The sequence below is a fragment of the Oncorhynchus nerka genome, linkage group LG3, assembly GCF_034236695.1.
Source record: "Oncorhynchus nerka isolate Pitt River linkage group LG3, Oner_Uvic_2.0, whole genome shotgun sequence".
NCBI lineage: Eukaryota > Metazoa > Chordata > Actinopteri > Salmoniformes > Salmonidae > Oncorhynchus > Oncorhynchus nerka.
Window position 1 is genome coordinate 50,400,649 of NC_088398.1, and position 20,174 is coordinate 50,420,822.

The following is a 20,174-nucleotide window of genomic DNA, read 5'->3' on the forward strand; positions in this document are numbered from 1 at the left end:
TGAAATAATAATCTCATGTGGGAAGATTCTGCGCATTTGACCAAATTACGCGATATTTTACTGCGATTACTGAAATATTTCACTAGTCAAGAGTTGCTTCAAATTGTGTTTCTGTTTACGATGCATTGCGCGATCAAACCTGCAATGTGATATATGTATTAGGTGGAATTTCGTGTCAGGATATGCAACGCTGTTAATTTACTGTTCAGTCATTTGGATGCTGATATGTACAAGGACTCTTTGGAAATTAAAGAAGAGTACGGGTGATTTTGCCGAACCACCAAAAGATCCATGCGCTTTAGTTTAGCGGTATCAACAGCACGTGCCTTTTCACGTCTTCACTAAGCTTGTTGAGGACGGAAAGAGAATTCGCGCCCTTCTCTCTGAAAAGACAACTGGAATGTACAAACTTGTTCTGAGAAGTCGTGGCAGAATGCATATGCTTTAGCCTACTATATGGAAAAAAAATATGATTAAGGAATTATTGTTAAATGTGTTTGCGAGCTCTCGCTGACCTTTTCATATTTTTTTGCGCTTGTTATTGACATTGTATGAACATGTTACCTTATATTTATTATCGTAAAAACGTGTTTTGAAGATTTTTCAGTCATAGTCGAAAAAAAGTCAGACCTTTGTCATGTGCCCTATTATATGGAAAGGTGAACCAGACAACGACTATTGGAGTCGGAATAGCAAATAATTATTACTTGAAATTACGTTTAACCTAACTACATTTAGAGTTTCAAATAGATAGGTGACGCTTTTTCTACAAACAGTTATGACATTTGCCCTGTTTGGAAGTATGGTGAAGTGGATCTTATGGAACTTGGTCTCATTCGCCCTGTGCTGGACATGTGTTAACGCACAGGTAAGAAACAAAACGTAGTCCTAATTGTTCAGCTGTGTTCAGAATAGGACAGGAAATGTCCGATTTTTTTTAATTAGTGCATTATGTTTAGAATAGTATAAATTGCCAAAGTTGAACATTGAGTCGGCAAACAATTTTTATCAGCTGTGGAAAATCATATTTATGTTTTCACAATGAATCAAATATTTAATAGACTCCGTTCCCACTGGGCACAGGCGTTAATTCAATGTATATCCCACGTAATTTCATTGAAATGATCGTGGAAAAAACGTTGATTCAACCAGTCTGTGCCCAGTGGGTTGTCATTCAGTTGTGAAAATTCACTCCATTTGTCATCTCATTCATACAATGAGAAATCTGAAATTCGTCATCAGCGGGCAGCAGGCTCACTGATCTTGTTCAATTTAGAGACCCCATTATGGAGACCCCTTAACAGTGTTGATATTCCCCACCTCACTGAATGCAGTGTGTGACTCACTATTGTACAGTGCTGTGAAGGATGTTGTTTCCTTATGTTTTTCTACATGTAATTACAACATTTGTGATGTTTACTCAAATAAAAGGCAGGATAGATACCCCGTATTTTTGCTTAGAGTGTGTATGATGCATCTAATTAAGGGATTGTGGTGTATATAATTATCTGTGCTCACTGTCAGTCAGTAGTGTGGTTTAGTTGTGCTTCAAACTTATCAGCCATGCACTGTAGAGAATGGAGTACAACTTCTCCTCATGATCTCAAATACGTTTCTTAAGACACATGAGAGATCAACTTTTCAGGCACACATCTGGAAATAGAAAAGATACAGAATAGGCCATAGATGAGTGTAGGATATGTACTCATATTAAACCGTAATAATTGTAATGTCTGATCAACCAGTACCACCTCTCACATCTGATCAACCAGTACCACCTCTCCCCCACCTTGGTGACTGCAGAGTCTCTCATTCTGCCTCTATGCATCTCACGTAACAGAATGATAACCCTTGTTAACCATCCTCCTACACAATATTTATTACGTATGAACTCCCCTCTGAGTATTCTATAAGAGGTACTGGTGCTGAAGAAGTATATATATTGAAAATTCTAATATTCTAAAATTGATTCAATTGTTATTTTTCTCATCAATCTACAGACAATACCACATTATGACAAAGCAAAAACAGTTTTTTAGACATTTTTGCAAATACATATGAAAAAAAAAAACTTAAATATCACATTTAAAATAACTATTCAGACCTTTTACTCAGTACTTTGTTGAAGCATCTTTGGGGGCGATTATAGCCTCAAATCTTCTTGGATGTGACGCTACAAGTTTGGCACACCTGTATTTGGGGTGTTAGTCCCATTCTTCTCTGCAGATCCTCTCAAGCTCCGTCAGGTTGAATAGGGAGCGTTGCTGCACAGCTATTTTCAGGTCTCTCCAGAGATGTTCGATCAGGTTCAAGTCTGGGCTCTGGCTGGGCTACTCAAGGACATTCAGAGACTTGTCCCGAAGCCACTCCTGTGTTGTCTTAGCTGTGTGCTTAGGGTTGTTGTCCTGTTGGAAGGTGAACCTTCGCCCCAGTCTGAATTCCTGAGTGCTCTGGAGCAGGTTTTCATCAAGGATCTCTCTGTACATTGCTCTGTTCATCTTTCCCTTGACCCTGACTAGTCTCCAAGTCCCTGCCACTAAAAGACATCCCCACAGCATCATGCTGCCACCACCATGCTTCATCACACCAGAGAATCTTGTTTCACGTGGTCTGAGAGTCCTTTAGGTGCCTTTTGGCAAACTCCAAGCGGGCTGTCGTGACTTTTACTGAGGAGTGGCTTCCATCTGGCCACTCAATCATAAAGGTCTAATTGGTGGAGTGCTGCGGAGATGGTGGTTCTTCTGGAAGGTTCTCCCATCTCCACAGCGGAACTCTGGAATTCTGTCAAAGTGACCATCGAGTTCTTGGGCACCTCCCTGACCAAGGCCCTTCTCACCCGATTGCTCAGTTTGGCCAGACAGCCAGCTCTAGGAAGTGTCTTGGTGGTTCCAAACTTCTTCCATTTAAGAATGATGGAGGCCACTGTTTTCTTGGGGACCTTCAATGTTGCAGAAATGTTTTGGTACCCTTCCCCAGATCTGTGCCTCGACACAATCCTGTCTCGGAGCTCTACTGGCAATTCCTTCGACCTCATGGATTGGTTTTTGCTCTAATATGCACTGACAACTGTGGGACCTTATATAGACAGGTGTGTGCATTTTCAAATCTTGTCCAATCAATTGCATTTACCACAGATGGACTCCAATAAAGTTGTAGAAACATGTCAAGGATGATCAATGGAAACAGGATGCACCTGAGCTCAATTTCGAGTCTCATAGCAAGGGCCTGAATACTTGTGTAAATAAAATATTTCTGTTTTTAATTTTTAATTCATTTGCAAACATTTCTAAAAACCTGTTTTCGCTTTGTCATTATGGGGTATTGTGTATAGATTGATAAGGAAAAAAATAATTCAATACATTTTACAATAAGGCTGTAACGTAACAAAATGTGGAAAAATCAAGGGGTCTGAATACTTTCCGAATGCACTGTACCTCTGCTCTCTCCTATCTCTCTCACAGTATAACGGAATCCCACACAGTAGCCTTGGGATCACTGAATGTATGACCTGTTTGGAATGAGCACTCCCTCACCTGCTTGGCTGCTACAGGGTAAAGAGATATCAGTTTGCCCTGCAGAGAAACAACTGTCCACAGGTGTCAGAGAAGGGGACTGTCAGTTATGACATATTAGTAATTTATATCTGCTGCAGAGTACCTTAGTGGAATGGCGAGGGTTCAATGAACCACTCTCGCATGATGAGTGACCTTGGGTCCAGGCTATGATGAGTAACCTTGCCTGAAACCTGAAGACTTGAATTCTCTCCCCAAGTTAATGCTTAAGGCTAAAACAGTAGTGTAGCGTGCAGGAGACTGTAACATCAGCATGAGAGGGGTGCAGGGGCAAAGTGGCAATTGTGATAGACAGTGGGATATGCCACATATCGTCACAGCCTGTAATTCTAATATCTATCCATTCCATCTGCTCATCAATGAAGGTTTATGGTCCCAATGCACCCCAGTGCTCCACATGCCCCTTGAGCAAGAGATGTTCATCACAGATAGCACACATTCGCCTTCCTATCATTTCCATTTCCATTAGATGCTCCTAATGTGTCTGTGTCTGTAACTGTTGAAGTTGTTAGCATCTATGAGGTTGACCCCTGGTCAACACCATTCAATCATTTACTGTAGGTGTACATGTAATGCAGACTGCCAGTGAGATGTGAAGGGCCATTCAGCTCCAGGCCTTGATGGACAATGTCAGTTATTTTTTCAGGAATATGCTTGCAATTCAAATCAAATTTGAAGATATGCATGTGGACTGTGTGCCATTGAAAAATGTGTTCTGTATGAGGACATACACCATCTAAATAGTGATTTCCATGGTAATATAAAACACATTCATAATGTTATTTTAAAAGGATATACAACCACAAACAAAAAGGCAAACTCTTGCAACTCCTTCCTTGTCTGTATGTCATGGCAACAACCAAACTTTACTTTCTGAGAAAAATCTATTATCAAAATGAAAATAAATGGATAATTTCTCTTGACTCTGGTTCATGCCATTCAATGAGTCATCCCCATCCACAAATCGTTTTCTTAACTCAAAAGTGATATGGCATTTGAAGACACCGTACAGTAACTGAACTCAAAAGGGCATAGAGTCATTCAAAGTACTTTAGGCTACTTTGGGCTCCCAGGTGGCGCAGCGGTCTAAGGCACTGCATCTCAGTGCTAGAAGCATCACTGCAGACACCCTGGTTTGAATCCAGGCTGTATCACAACAGGCTGTGATTGGGAGTCCCATAGGGCGGCGCACAATAGGCCCAGCGTCATCCAGGTTTGGCCGGTGTAGGCCGTCATTGTAAATAAGAATTTGTTCTTAACTGACTTGCCTAGTTAAATAAAGGTTAAATTCTAATGAAAAATAATTGAGGAAAGCATACACATACTTAGAATATGTTTGTTATTCCATAAGGCACAAATATAACAACATAACAAGTCCCAGAACATTTGAAGTAAATATCCTTCACAATATGGTAATGGTTGTGCATTCTGTATTGTTTGAACACGGTTCAATATTTTGTGTGGGATTTGAAAGGGAAGCATTACTTTAATTGTTATTGGGTTCAAATACATGTGTATTTGAGTATCTGGTATTTAAAATACTAGTATTTTCAAAACCACACCCCAAAACAAGTACTTTTATTTGAGTATTTGACTGGTTATTTGTAAAAAAAAATATATATATATAAAATATATATATATACTTAAATATATATATCTTACAAAATTGTATTGAAGAGTATTTTCGAATGTTTATTTCAAATACTATTTTCAAATACATTAAATGCATGGGAGTGTATTTGAGTCAATGTATTTGAGTATTTTAAAATATTAAACCACTTGCCTTTTCAAATAAAATGTATCTGAGTACTTACTTTGAATGTACATGAAAGAAATTCATATATTTGAAATTGTATTTGAACCCAGGTCTGGTTGTTATGTGGGTGCATTGTTATAAATGTTGTCTTCATGTTAACCATTTCCAATCTCTTTGCATTTCCAATCTCTTTCATTACTTGTGACCAACCTTTATTTCGCTGTGTGAAATACTGTAAGGCCGTAATCAGAACATAGGTCTTTGAGAACATTAGACAACCACTCAGAAGAGGTATTCTTAGTATTTTTTTTGTCAGAAACTTGTAACTTGTAAACCTCTATTTATCTCAGAAGAATGTGAGACTGACACTAGCCACTGCTTGTCGTCTGCAGGGTGGATCTGATGAGAGTCTGACAGCAGAGGAGCAGATGTACATTCTGTATGACATTAAACTCCAATGCCACCAGAACCTCTCCACCCGCGACCCTGCAGGTAATAACAACATATACTGTGGACTGTGGACTGTAACCTTAAACCTGCCCTAACTTGACATATCTCTGTGATGCTGTATTGCTTCTGTGAGTCATAGTTCAGCAGACATACTCTAAGTAAATACGTTTTCCCTGAAACCAACGTGCATGTGGTAAAATAAGACGTCTGCCTCCTGACTGACTTCCAGAATTACAATGCAAGTCAAGGAAATAGTAAATCAGTATGCAGTATGGACACTGTCTCGTTGGCCAAACGTTATATCCTAATTTGACTTTGGGGCAGGTCATGTTGTTCTTGACATTACCGTCTCTACACACTATATCAAATCAAATCAAAGATTATTTGTCACATGCACAGGATACAGAAGGTGTAAATTGTAGTGTAATGGATACTTGCATAGTGGAGTCTTTTGTTTAGACATGTAGCTAGCTAGTTAAACAATGAACCATAATCCCAACTCATAAAGTTACTACCCTGCATGAATCTGCAGGTAGCTAACCAACTAGGTTCAACGTTAGCTAGCTAGCTAACATTAGGCTATAACTAGCAATGCCAATGGCTCTGAGATACGAATAATATTACTACACAGATCATTAACGTAACATTAGCTAGCGAGCCAGCCAGCTAACGTTAGCTAGCTAGCTAACAGTTCATCATGATATCTTTAAAAAAAGCTGTGTGAAAAAGGATAACCTACACATACGGTGCAGCTCATGTTATAGACAGAAGTGTGCTACATGGCAGACCAATCCGAACTCATCTCTAGGCATGTCCAGCCCATCCATTATCTCAGCCATTCATGGCTAGCGAGATGTTTCCTGCCTTTTTCCGTGGCTAAACCAACTAGGCTTGTAATTTAGCAATTGTATTCGTATTTACAGATGGCATACACATTTGTTATTAAGGCACATGAAAGTTCACATGTTCCAGAATGCATTTCTGCCCAAAATAATTCAAATGTCTCTCTTATGAAGTAATAACGTGCGACATATACGCCTAGCTCCCAGAAGCAAGTCACATTTTGTTGTATTACAGCTTAAATTCAAAATGAGTTAAATATTTTTTTTCTCACCCGTCTACACACAAAATACCCCATAATGTCAAGTGAAAACATGTTTTTAGAAATGTTTACAAGTTTATGGAAACTTAAATACAACAATACCAAAATTACATACACTACCATTCAAAAGTTTGGGGTCACTTAGAAACATCCTTGTTTTTGAAAGAAACACACGTTTTTGTCCATTAAAATCACATCAAATTGATCAGAAATACAGTGTAGACATTGTTAATGTTGTAAATGACTATTGTAGCTGGAAACGGCAGATTTTTTATGGAATATCTACATAGGTGTACAGAGGCCCATTATCAGCAACCATTACTCCTGTGTTCCAATGGCACGTTGTGTTAGCTAATCCAAGTTTATAATTTTAAAAGGCTAATTGATCATTAGAAAACAATTTTGCAATTATGTTAGCACAGTTCAAAACTGTTAGGCTGATTAAAGAAGCAATAAAACAAGACTTCTTTAGACTAGTTGAGTATCTGGAGCATCAGCATTTGTGGGTTCGATTACAGACTCAAACTGGCCAGAAACTAAGAACTTTCTTCTGAAACTCGTGTCTATTCTTATTCTGAGAAATGAAGGCTATTCCATGCGAGAAATTGCCAAGAACCTGCAGTTCTCGTACAACACTGTGTACTACTCCCTTCACAGAACAGCGCAAACTGGCTCTAACCAAAATAGAAAGAGGAGTGGGAGGCCCCGGTGCACACCTGAGCAAGAGGACAAGTACATTAGAGTGCCAATGCAACTCCGGAATGCTGGCCTTCTAAGCAGAGTTGCAAAGAAAAAGCCATATCTCAGACTGGTCAATAAAAAGAAAAGACTAAGATGGTGTAAGTGTTCACACCCCTGAGTCAATACTTTGCAGAACCAAAGTAATCAGCTTCGCTGAAGCACAGCGATTACAACTGTGAGTCTTTCTGGGTGAGTCTCTAAAAGCTTTCCACACCTGGATTGTGCAACATTTGCTCATTATTCTTCAAAATTCTTCAAGCTATTTCAAATTGGTCATAATTGGCAACTGTTTTCAGGTCTTGCCATAGGTTTTCAAGTACATTTTAATCAAAACTGTAACTCAGCCACTCATGAACATTCACTGTCTTCTTGGTAAGCAACTCCAGGGTAGATTTGGCTTTGTGTTTTAGTTTATTGTCCAGCTTGCCACATTTCTTGCAAACAGGATACATGTTTAGGAATACTTTTATTCTGAAAAGCCTTCCTTTTTTCACTCTGTCATTTAGGTTGGTATTGTGGAATAACTACAATGTTGTTTATTCATCCTCAGTTTTCTCCCAGCCATTAAACTCTGTAACTGTTCTAAAGTCACCATTGGCCTCATGGTGAAATCACTGAGCGGTTTCCTTCCTCTCCAGCAACCAAGTTAGGAAGGACGCCTCTATCTTTGTAGTGACTGGGTGAATTAATACACTATTCAAAGTGTAATTAATAACTTCACCATGCTCAAAGGGATATTACATTTTTTAAATCTACCAATAGATCTTCTTTGCGAGGCATTGGAAAACCTCCCTCGTCTTTGTGGTTGAATCTGTGTTTGAAATTCACTACTTAACTGAGGGATCTTACAGATAATTTTATGTGTGGGGTACAGAGATGAGGTATCAAACATCATGTTAAACACTATTTTTGAACACAGAGTGAGTCCATGCCACTTATGTGACTTGTTAAGCACATTTTTACTCCTAAATGTATTTAAGCTTGCCATAACAAAGGGGTTGAATACTTATTGACTCAAGACATTTTTGCTTTTTATTTTGTATTAATTTGTAAAAATGTTAAAAAACATAATTCCAATTTGATATTATCTGGTATTGTGTACAGGACAGTTACAACAACATTTTATGCTTTTAAATTCAGGCTGTAACACAACAACATTTGAAAAAAGTCAAGGGATGTGAATACTTTCTGAAGGCACTGTACTGTATATACTGTCTGTAACCAGAGAAGGCCGTCGAGATACATGAACAGTCTCGGAAGAAGAACAACCAAGATGGAGCTCTGGCCTGCAAGATTGGTGGCTCCCAAGTGACACAGCGGTCTAAGGCACTGTATCTCAGTCCTAGAGGCATCACTACAGACCCTGATTTGATTCCAAGCTGTGTCACAACCAGCCGTGATTGGGAGTCCCATAGGGCGGTGAACAATTGTCCCAGCGTTGTCTAGGTTAGGGTTTGGCCGGGGTAGGCCGTCATTGGAAATAACAACTTGTTCTAACTGACTTGCCTAGTTAAATTAAGGTTAAAATAAAAAAAACATTTTTTGCTACGATTTAGGTGCTATTTACCAAGTTATTATAAAAATTACACATCAAAGTAGTAAGTTTAAGGATAAATTCAACCACTATTTATTGCTAAACTCGGCAGGTTTTGTCTGACTAATAGTAATTCATTCATAAACCTTTTTAATTTTCAAATGTAGGGAAAGGGAAGTACCTAGTCAGTTGTCTAACTGAATGTATTCAACAGAAATGTGTCTTCTGCATTTAACCCAAACCTTCTGAATCAGACAGGTGTGGGGGGCTGTCTTAATCAACATCCACAGTACCCAACAAACAGTGGGTTAACAGCCTTGCTCAGAGGCAGAACAACTGATTTTTATCTTGTCAGCTCAGGGATTTGATGCAGCAACCTTCTGGTTACTGGCACAACACTCTTCCCACTAGGTTACCTGCCTAGTGGTTAGATGCGCTTTGATATTCCCACGGTCAATTAATTATACTCCCACGGTCAATTCATTATGCATTCAATTATATATATATTTTAAAGCTGTCATTGTTGCTAGCCATGGTGCCACCAAAAAGAAAACAAAACATCAAATTCAAGCTCGCAGTGATCACATGTGCAGAGCAAAATGTGGGCGAGGCAACAGCCAGACATTTAGGAATTGATCTAAAACAAGTGAGAGATGTAAAAAAAAGTCAGGCTTCAACATTTGTCTGTGGTGTATCAGAAGAAGGCGAGACTGCAAGGTGGGTGCATTAAGGGAATAGACACCTACCTGAAATACAAGCCTGTCTCCAATAAGCGGCAGTTATGTATTTCTATTTATTAAGCATCCACAAGGCGGCAGTTACTCTTCTTGGGGTCCAGCAACATTAAGGCAGTTATATACAATTTTAAATATTACATGACATTAAAACACTTATGTTCAGTGATTGAAGCAAATAAACACCCAGGCTATTAATTTAAGTTTTACAGGTAAACAATTTAACCGTTATGATCGAGGCATAAAATCAGCCAAAGTGTGCACTCCTTGTGTTGCATGGGGAAGTGTGCTGATATATCAATACAGTAAAGTATCAGTATTCCGAACAACCTCCATTCCCAACGTGTTCATATTTCTGAGGTTGTACACCGGTCACATACTGTAGTTGAAATGAGTAAACTCTGAATTTGAAGCATTCTACCTCTCCTCCAGATGTCCTTTGCCCCCCTGGTTGGGACGGCCTGGTTTGCTGGCCTCAGGGTTACCCAGGAGCTGTCACCAAGGTCCCCTGCCCCAGCTATGTCTACGACTTCAACCACAAAGGTAACGCCCAACTCGCCTCTGCATGCATGGAAGAATGGGTTGCACATATAAATAGGATTAGAACACAATATCTCTGTACCAGTGAATTATTGATAATATTGTACATTTTTTGTGAATTTTAATGCTTGAATTACCATATGTATTATCTCACATGTAACATGTGGAACCAAGTGAAGCGCTACAGTGTGTTGTTGATATGTTCCAGGTCACACCTACAGGAAGTGTGACATCAATGGGTCGTGGGTGTTTGTGGAGAGCCTGAACAGGACGTGGCCTAACTACTCAGAGTGTCTGGGCCCTGGGTTTATGAAGCCAAGCAACGAGAGAGGGAAAGTGGGTACTGTTCTTTAGCTACTGTAGATTAATCTTAAACCCAAACATAAACCCTCCATGTCACCATATATTGCATGTAAAATCATGTGCTTTCATTTAAAGTCACTTATAGTTGACAGTGACACATAGAATATATCAGTATATGTGGCCCATGTGAGGAACAAACCCACAACCCTAGTGTTGCCAGAACCATGCTCAAACCCACTGGAACCACTACATGACAGTTTCAGCTTATCTAGTAACACCTCTGTATGGGCAGCTTTACGGTTATACATCCCTCCCTTTCTTCCAGCAGGACTTCTTTGAGCGGCTGTATGTCATGTACACTGTGGGCTATGCTGTGTCCTTCAGCTCTCTACTAGTGGCTATCTTCATCATTGGATACTTCAGGTGAGTGTGTGTGTGTGTGTGTGTGTGTGTGTGTGTGTGTGTGTGTGTGTGTGTGTGTGTGTGTGTGTGTGTGTGTGTGTGTGTGTGTATGTGTGTGTGTCTTTCTGAAAGAGTGTGAGAGGCTGCCAGTTATAATCATTTGATCAATAAAGACTCAGTTTAGCAAACAAACACTGTGCCAAACCAATGTTGGTTTGACTTGTGCAATTGAGCACTATATAGCTGTTCCGTGGCTGTGCACTGCAAGGGTGAAAATATATTTGTCAACATGTAAATGCAGACTGCAGAGTAATCCAAAATGAAAGCCACATTTTTTGCAAATGTATTAAAAATAAAATAACAGAAATACCTTATTTCCATAAGTATTTAAACACTTTACCATTCCACTAAGGTACTCTGCAGCAGATATAAATCACTGATATGTCGTAACTGACAGTCCCCTTCTCTGACACCTGTGGACAGTTGTTTCTCTCCAGGGCAAACTGATATCTCTTTACCCTGTAGAAGCCAAGCAGGCGAGGGAGTGCTCATTCCAAACAGCTCATATATCCAGTGATTCTAAGGCTACTGTGTGTGATTCCGTTATACTCTGAGAGAGATAGGAGAGACTGGAGGTACAGTGCAAGAGAGAATACAGTAGACGGCACACATCAAACGTGTGATTTATGACCCTATGTCACGGGTCACGTGTGTATGCCCATATATGGGCATCCTGTCAGGACATCCTGGCGGTAAGTTATCACGTGCTCTAGGGAGTGCACCTATATGGGCATGCTGTTGTTCCTGTTCTCACGCTTTAGAATGGGTGTTAATTTATGCATATATTTCATCTGTTCCTTTGAAGCTGTCATGATGATTGATGTGTAGGGACCTCGTTGAACTGGGGGATGTGTTTGAACATTTCAAAGAGTATGGCCCCCACCCTGTTTTAGTGACCTTAGGGCTGTTGTCTATGAAACAGGAATGTCCAGGGATATTGGGGGGGGCAGCCCCAGAACACCCCAAGCACCCACGATAAACCACTAAAGAAATTAAACATGGATTTTGTGATCAGTGACACACCCGTGATGACCGTAACAACGGAAGCAGGACCTCGGTTGAAACATAGAGAAAGGTACGAGTATAAAGCATCAATATACGATGCGGTTTCTAAATATGTATAGAACCCAAATACCGCCCGCAACTGCGCTGAAAGATCAAGTGATGATGCCTAATGGACAGCAATGGGGTTATCTGTTTGATTACCCGGCCTGTAGAGTGAAACTCTATACCGTAGCCGAAGGAGAAGAATATACAGACCAGACTTTAGAAGTAGACTACAGGCTTGAAGACTGGCAGGTTTTTCGCAAGGTGGTGTGTCCCGAACTTAGAGTTATCACAAAGGGGTATAGCGTGTTCACGGGCTACGAGACCCGTTGGGAAGGTGCCCCTGACTCCTCATGAATAATATTTCAGAGGGTGAAAATACAAAGAAAGAATGGACTTCCATGTGGGTGCGTGGAGTTCTCTATCAGCAATGAGGAAATCTGTAACCAAAACATTCGTGATGGTGGCCTGGGGATTTTAGGTTGCGTATGCTTATTCCTTTTAAAAGTTGAGACCTAATGGAATTGAAAATGTTAGAGTTGGTGGATGCTCTCTTTGTACAGAGCCAACAATGGCAGAGCATTGTTCACGTAAGGAAGTGCATAATATATGTGAATCCTGAGGATTATGATTCAAAGGAACCTCAAGAAGGGTCAGCCCCCTAAGAAAACTAAGTACGCGTCTGCTGCGTTAACCACTCCCCGATACCAAATGACTGGTTCAACAATAAAAGGAGTCCCCATAAAGCCTCCGGTTCTTCATTTCAGCATATACCATGGATATTCATATACCATACCAGGACTCCGATACGTCAAGGGTACCAGACCCTAAGGACTCTATGCCTCACAGCCCTCCATTCTACTGCCCCCAGGCAAGACCCCCGACACCCCCCACATGTACACCGCCTGAGGATGTGTTTGATGGGGTGGTCAATACTATTTTTGTGGACACCATCAAGGCCTCTGTAGCCACACTTTTAGATGTGGTTATTGGAGAGTATATAAGAGAAAAATGCATCGGTTGTGAGATCAATCACCCCAGCCAACGACGACATTTGTGTTTATACGACCCCCCACGGTACTACTTCTTCAACCATTTTGAGGATCTGGTGAAAAGACTTCGGTCCTGCAGGTTTATACCTTTGATGGTCAGAGCCCTGGAATCTATCGGTCTTGTGCCGTCTATTCCCAGAGTTTACTGGGTAACCGAGGCTTTCCTACATGAACTGAAGGAGGCGATCTACATCCACGAGAACCTCAAAGGAATCCGGCACACCCTGGTGGACGACAACAAATACAAGGAAGCTTTGGTGGCGGATGTGGCGACTTTCTTGCTCAATAAACCGCAAGAGACCGAGTAACAATACACATTTTTTATGTAGAGCAATACATTTTAGATGTAAAGCAATATGCATACGATGTTAGAGAGAATAAATAAAACATTTATTTTGAGAGAACTTACAAATGTTATGCAGCAAATTATTGAAAATAAGGTGAACAATGTATCGTTCTACACAACCCACAATACATGGGCTAATGCAGAGCGTGTGCTAAAAATGGATAAAATTTTGAATCATGTACGACATTCGGGCGAGAGTCTACAATGGACACAACTGGTATCCCGTCTTGTGGATGATTCTGAAGAACTAGAAACAACCTTGTCTAAGATTTTACTTTATTTGTTTGAAACACCGTTTAATTGTAACATGTATCATATTTGTTGTTTATATACTTATATAACAGATGTGTATTTTTTTTAATTCAGCGACACAAGCCTGTAAATCAATAACAAATATACAGGGCGTTACATGCATGGATCGTTGAGAAAACTGGGACTAATATCCTGCTACGTATCCTGAATTGTCTGTATACGTAATACTTGATGTTTGCAAAAATAAAAATTCAAAATGAAAATGAAATGTTCTCGTTATTTGAAAGGGGCTCATCATTAACGTTATTGTACACCAGAGAGGCAAGAAGGATGGCGGAGCAGATGTTGAAAAACACCGGAATGCATCATGGAACACAACGGCTTCTACCTGACTCTCTCCAGTAATGCGTCTGCACATATATATATGAAAATCCAAAATTCGAATTATACAACCAATTTTCCAAAGCGTATAGAGTTATCAGAGGCCTGGGAAGTAGGTCTCAGAGAGATTACATACCCCCATAGTTGGTATAATATCAAGGATAAGGACCATGATTTTGATTGCAAAAGGATATCGGAACCCCCGAAACTTATCGTCTCAGAGTTGAACGAACTCCTAACCCTGAACAATATACTACTCTTGAACTACAACCCTGTTCATAAACGTGTACAAATCTCAGGGGCTGCTGATGGGGGTATAAAGACCAGCGGTAATTTAGCCTACATGTTGGGGATGAGTTCTAATAAATGGACATATCGATTGCGCAACCAGGGCTGGAAAAACCTTGGATCATTGCTATTCCAACTTCCGCGACGCATATAAGGCCCTGCCCCGCCCTCCTTTCGGAAAAGCTGACCACGACTCCATTTTGTTGTTCCCTGCCTACAGACAGAAACTAAAACAAGAAGCTCCCGCGCTGAGGTCTGTTCAACGCTGGTCCGACCAATCTGATTCCACACTCCAAGACAGCTTCCATCACGTGGACTGGGATATGTTTCGTATTGCGTCAGACAACAACATTGACGAATACGCTGATTCGGTGAGCGAGTTCATTAGAACGTGCGTTGAAGATGTCATTCCCATTGCAACGATTAAAACATTCCCAAACCAGAAACCGTGGATTGATGGCAGCATTCGTGTGAAACTGAAAGCCCGAACCACTGCTTTTAATCAGGGCAAGGTGACCGGAAACATGACCGAATACAAACAGTGTAACTATTCCCTCCGCAAGGCAATCAAACAAGCTAAGCGTCAGTATAGAGACAAAGCAGAATCTCAATTCAACGGCTCAGACACAAGAGGTATGTGGCAGGGTCTACAGTCAATCACGGATTACAAAAAGAAAACTAGCCCAGTCACGGACCAGGATGTCTTGCTCCCAGGCAGACTAAATCACTTTTTTGCCCGCTTTGAGGACAATACAGTGCCACTGACACGGCCCGCAACTAAAACATGCGGACTCTCCTTCACTGCAGCCGACGTGAGGAAAACATTTAAACGTGTCAACCCTCGCAAGGCTGCAGGCCCAGACGGCATCCCCAGCCACGCCCTCAGAGCATGCGCAGACCAGCTGGCTGGTGTGTTTACGGACATATTCAATCAATCCCTATCCCAGTCTGTTGTTCCCACATGCTTCAAGAGGGCCACCATTGTTCCTGTTCCCAAGAAAGCTAAGGTAACTGAGCTAAACGACTACTAGAGACTAGTCAAGGACCATATCACCTCCACCCTACCTGACACCCTAGACCCACTCCAATTTGCTTACCGCCCAAATAGGTCCACAGACGATGCAATCTCAACCACACTGCACAACACTGCCCTAACCCATCTGGACAAGAGGAATACCTATGTGAGAATGCTGTTCATCGACTACAGCTCGGCATTCAACACCATAGTACCCTCCAAGCTCGTCATCAAGCTCGAGACCCTGGGTCTCGACCCCGCCCTGTGCAACTGGGTACTGGACTTCCTGACGGGCCGCCCCCAGGTGGTGAGGGTAGGCAACAACATTTCCACCCCGCTGATCCTCAACACTGGGGCCCCACAAGGGTGCGTTCTGAGCCCTCTCCTGTACTCCCTGTTCACCCACGACTGCGTGGCCACGCACGCCTCCAACTCAATCATCAAGTTTGCGGACGACACAACAGTGGTAGGCTTGATTACCAACAACGACGAGACGGCCTACAGGAAGGAGGTGAGGGCCCTCGGAGTGTGGTGTCAGGAAAATAACCTCACACTCAACGTCAACAAAACTAAGGAGATGATTGTGGACTTCAGGAAACAGCAGAGGGAACACCCCCCTATCCACATTGATGGAACAGTAGTGGAGAGGGTAGTAAGTTTTAAGTTCCTCGGCGTACACATCACAGACAAACTGAATTGGTCCACCCACACAGACAGCATCGTGAAGAAGGTGCAGCAGCGCCTCTTCAACCTCAGGAGGCTGAAGAAATTCGGCTTGTCACCAAAAGCACTCACAAACTTCTACAGATGCACAATCAAGAGCATCCTGTCGGGCTGTATCACCGCCTGGTACGGCAACTGCCTCGCCCACAACCGTAAGGCTCTCCACAGGGTAGTGAGGTTTGCACAACGCATCACCGGGGGCAAACTACCTGCCCTCCAGGACACCTACACCACCCGATGTCACAGGAAGGCCATAAAGATCATCAAGGACAACAACCACCCGAGCCACTGCCTGTTCACCCCGCTATCATCCAGAAGGTGAGGTCAGTACAGGTGCATCAAAGCTGGGGCCGAGAGACTGAAAAACAGCTTCTATCTCAAGGCCATCAGACTGTTAAACAGCCACCACTAACATTGAGTGGCTGCTGCCAACACACTGACTCAACTCCAGCCACTTTAATAATGGGAATTGATGGGAAATTATGTAAAATATATCACTAGCCACTTTAAACTATGCTTCCTAATATAATGTTTACATACCCTACATTATTCATCTCATATGTATATGTATATACTGTACTCTATATCATCTACTGCATCTTTATGTATCTTTATGTATCACTAGCCACTTTAACTATGCCACTTTGTTTACATACTCATCTCATATGTATATACTGCACTCAATACCATCTACTGTATCTTGCCTATGCCGCTCTGTACCATCACTCATTCATATATCTTTATGTACATATTCTTTATCCCCTTACACTTGTGTCTATAAGGTAGTAGTTTTGGAATTGTTAGCTAGATTACTTGTTGGTTATTACTGCATTGTCGGAACTAGAAGCACAAGCATTTCGCTACACTCACATTAACATCTGCTAACCATGTGTATGTGACAAATAAAATGTGATTTGATTTGATTTGAGATAAATGATTCCCATTCCCTGTGGATATACATGCAGGGTTTTACAACATATTTGTGTATACCAACATCATATCCTATCAAAGGGTAGGAGACAGTTATGTGCCCCTCCTGAGAACAGTTCATATAGAAGGAAAGGATGGTGATGTAGTCAGTGTTAACTATGACAAACCACACTATGTACCTGTAAGCAAAAATATATTGAAAACATTCTGGTTGAGCTTAAAACGGATCGAAAATGAAAACATTGAATTTACTTATGGTAAAACGATTGTAAAACTCCACTTTAGACCCACCAAAACCTCTCTACATATCTAATATATTTGTTAAGGTTTTCTTCTGTCGAAGGAGAGGAGGACCAAACTGCAGCGTGGTTATTTCGATACATCTTTAATAAAGATAATAACGAACAATACAAAAACAATAAACGACAATGTTATTAGTATTATATAAATATTTTTTTAATATACATAATACAGCTAAATTAAAATGGTTATGTAACATAACCAACATCTGGACCCTAACCGCTATGCCTCATATTATGTTGATCAGGTGGGTAATGGATTACCCGGCTATCATGGATCCCCGACCATGTACGGTTCAGGGATAGGACGCATATTTTGTAAACTCTTTAGGATGGTTTTACCGTTTATGAAGAGAGGCCTCAGCATAGCCAAACCACGTTTAAAATCAGCGGCTAAAATATATATATCAGATGCCGAGCATCAAGAAGGCTCGGGGCTTATGCTGTTTTCTTGAAGACCAAAAAAGAGACCTCCGGGTATAAGGCGCAGGCCAGCCCCTAAAAAGCGGAGGTCAACCGTTAAAAGAAACTCAGTAAGTGAAAGACGTGGTAAAGTGTGGAGGTCTGGACCAAAAACGACAAAAAGAATACTCTGAAGTATTTTCTAACAGTACAAGCAACATGGCTCTTTTACACCACATGTCCTCTGAAGCTATAAAGACAGAGCTCAAACTTTTCACTTCCCCCATAACCCAATTTTCAATAGATAGGTCCTCTTATGTGGAGATAGCCCCACTCTCTGCCATTATAGAAACGGTCCTATATCATTTTTCATACCAGGCCACAGTGACAACTATCTGGACCTCAACAACACCTTATTGCATTTACTGCATTTACATGGTGAAACACATTCTGCACCAAGTAAAGCACGGACAGGTTTTTATGATGAGTATATTGGGTAAAAGCTTGTGCAATTTCAGGATGTTCGCTACCTGCAAATAACATATCGTCCAAAACCAGCAGATTGTTTTTATAAGGAGGTCAAAGTTAATCATCAGACAGGGATGCGAGTATTCCTTCAACAAACTTGATTTTTATTTTCTTCAACAGCTCATCATACAAAGGTTGATAACATGAATAACACCGCACAATATTTTCAGGTTTCTGAGATAATACATGTTCAGAATTCTCTAAAATACTTTTTACAAAACAAGTTTTACCGCTATTGGATGGGCCTGCGATTAAGGCCAAAAATGGTAGTTGCAAACTGGGGTCAAATCCTTCTACAGCAGCCATTATATCTTAAGCTTTAAGACACATGGGGTTTGTAACATACGTAAGTAGCCAAAGGGCAAGGTGGTCTATGACAAGAGATTGTTTTTAGTAAGTGGGGCATTCCTTAGATGGAAGCCCTTTTTATCTGATCTCTAGACTGCTGAATGAGACCTGTTACAACTTACAAAACCTTTAACTTGTTAGGGATAGGGGGCAATATTCAAAGGTTTGGATGACTGAGGTGCCCAAAGTAAACTACCTGCTACTCAGGCTCAGAAGGTAGGATATGCATGGTAGTCCTGTAAGGTTTGAAATGTTTTATTGACAGAGTTTTATGGATTTGCATATGACTGTGCATTATATGATGCCGTAATAGGGAAGAGGATCTGATCACCCCTATTGGTATTCTTGATCAATTATTGATCCAAAAAGACACACACCTGTTATGGGGTTAATTCCACATCTGTTTGCATTGCTTGGTAGTGTATTAGCATGGTATGAGACAAGATAAATAATACAATTTAAGTAAAGTATCAAATAAACAGTATTATCCTAAATTGCGAGATTAATTTAAAAAAAAGTTTTATCACATCAACATCAAAATCTTACAGAATGTACCTGTTTTCAATATAGAATGACATGTATACAGATTATATTACAACTTTTTGTCTTTTGTCTTAGTGATTGTTCTTTAGTAAATAGGAAACTCAACAGTGTTTTAGTCTGAGAAACATTAATTAGATAGTTGTTTTATGTTTGTGAAACCTTGAAATGTACACAATGAGAAGTGATATTATAACAACAGTTTTTCATGGGGTAATTGTATCAAATATATATCTTTGCATGTTTGAATTAGAGCTCCTTTTCATCACTGCCTGGTTCTGGGTATGTCTTGCATGTAACATAATAATAATAATAATAATAATAATAATAATAAAGATTATGATAATAATAATAATGTTATATTATTTATTTATTTATAATAATACGTATCTGTCAATGAAACAAATGTATTTCTTCAATAGTTACAACCGTTAATGTTAGATGACCCATATCAATTATTCCCGGTCTCAGCTGGGTTCCTATAGATGTTTTAAATAATTGAAAGATTAGTGGAATCTGTGTTGGTAGCTGGACAGGTAGTATGACTGACAGTGAAGGTGAACAGGTGACAGAGGAATGGATGAGACTGAGGCAGGAATTCCTTTAACCATAAAGTGGTATATTTACTGAGTAGTCTGTGCTGCATAACACAGGAAACAGAATAACAGGTATCCAATCAAATTCAAAACATGTATCCAATCAAATTCATAATCACAAAGATCAAATCATAACAATCATTCATTATTCCCATATTTAGGGAATTCAACAATCCAGTTCATTAAGAAGGCAATAGGAATCATCCTTGAGTCATTTATGCTCGTAACTATTT

General features: G+C 40.4%; 1 protein-coding gene across 1 annotated transcript in view; it reads left to right on the top strand.

Annotated features, from left to right (window-relative positions):
• Positions 1-654: 654 nt before the first annotated feature.
• The window catches only part of pth2ra (parathyroid hormone 2 receptor a), a 98,725-nt gene continuing 79,205 nt past the window's right edge, over positions 655-20,174 (top strand). Inside the window, exons 1-5 of the mRNA XM_029644094.2 lie at positions 655-868; positions 5,721-5,820; positions 10,322-10,432; positions 10,638-10,765; positions 11,058-11,155. Coding sequence (XP_029499954.1) covers positions 779-868; positions 5,721-5,820; positions 10,322-10,432; positions 10,638-10,765; positions 11,058-11,155 — 527 coding nt within the window. The 5' untranslated portion in view covers positions 655-778. The remainder of the gene's footprint in view (positions 869-5,720; positions 5,821-10,321; positions 10,433-10,637; positions 10,766-11,057; positions 11,156-20,174) is intronic.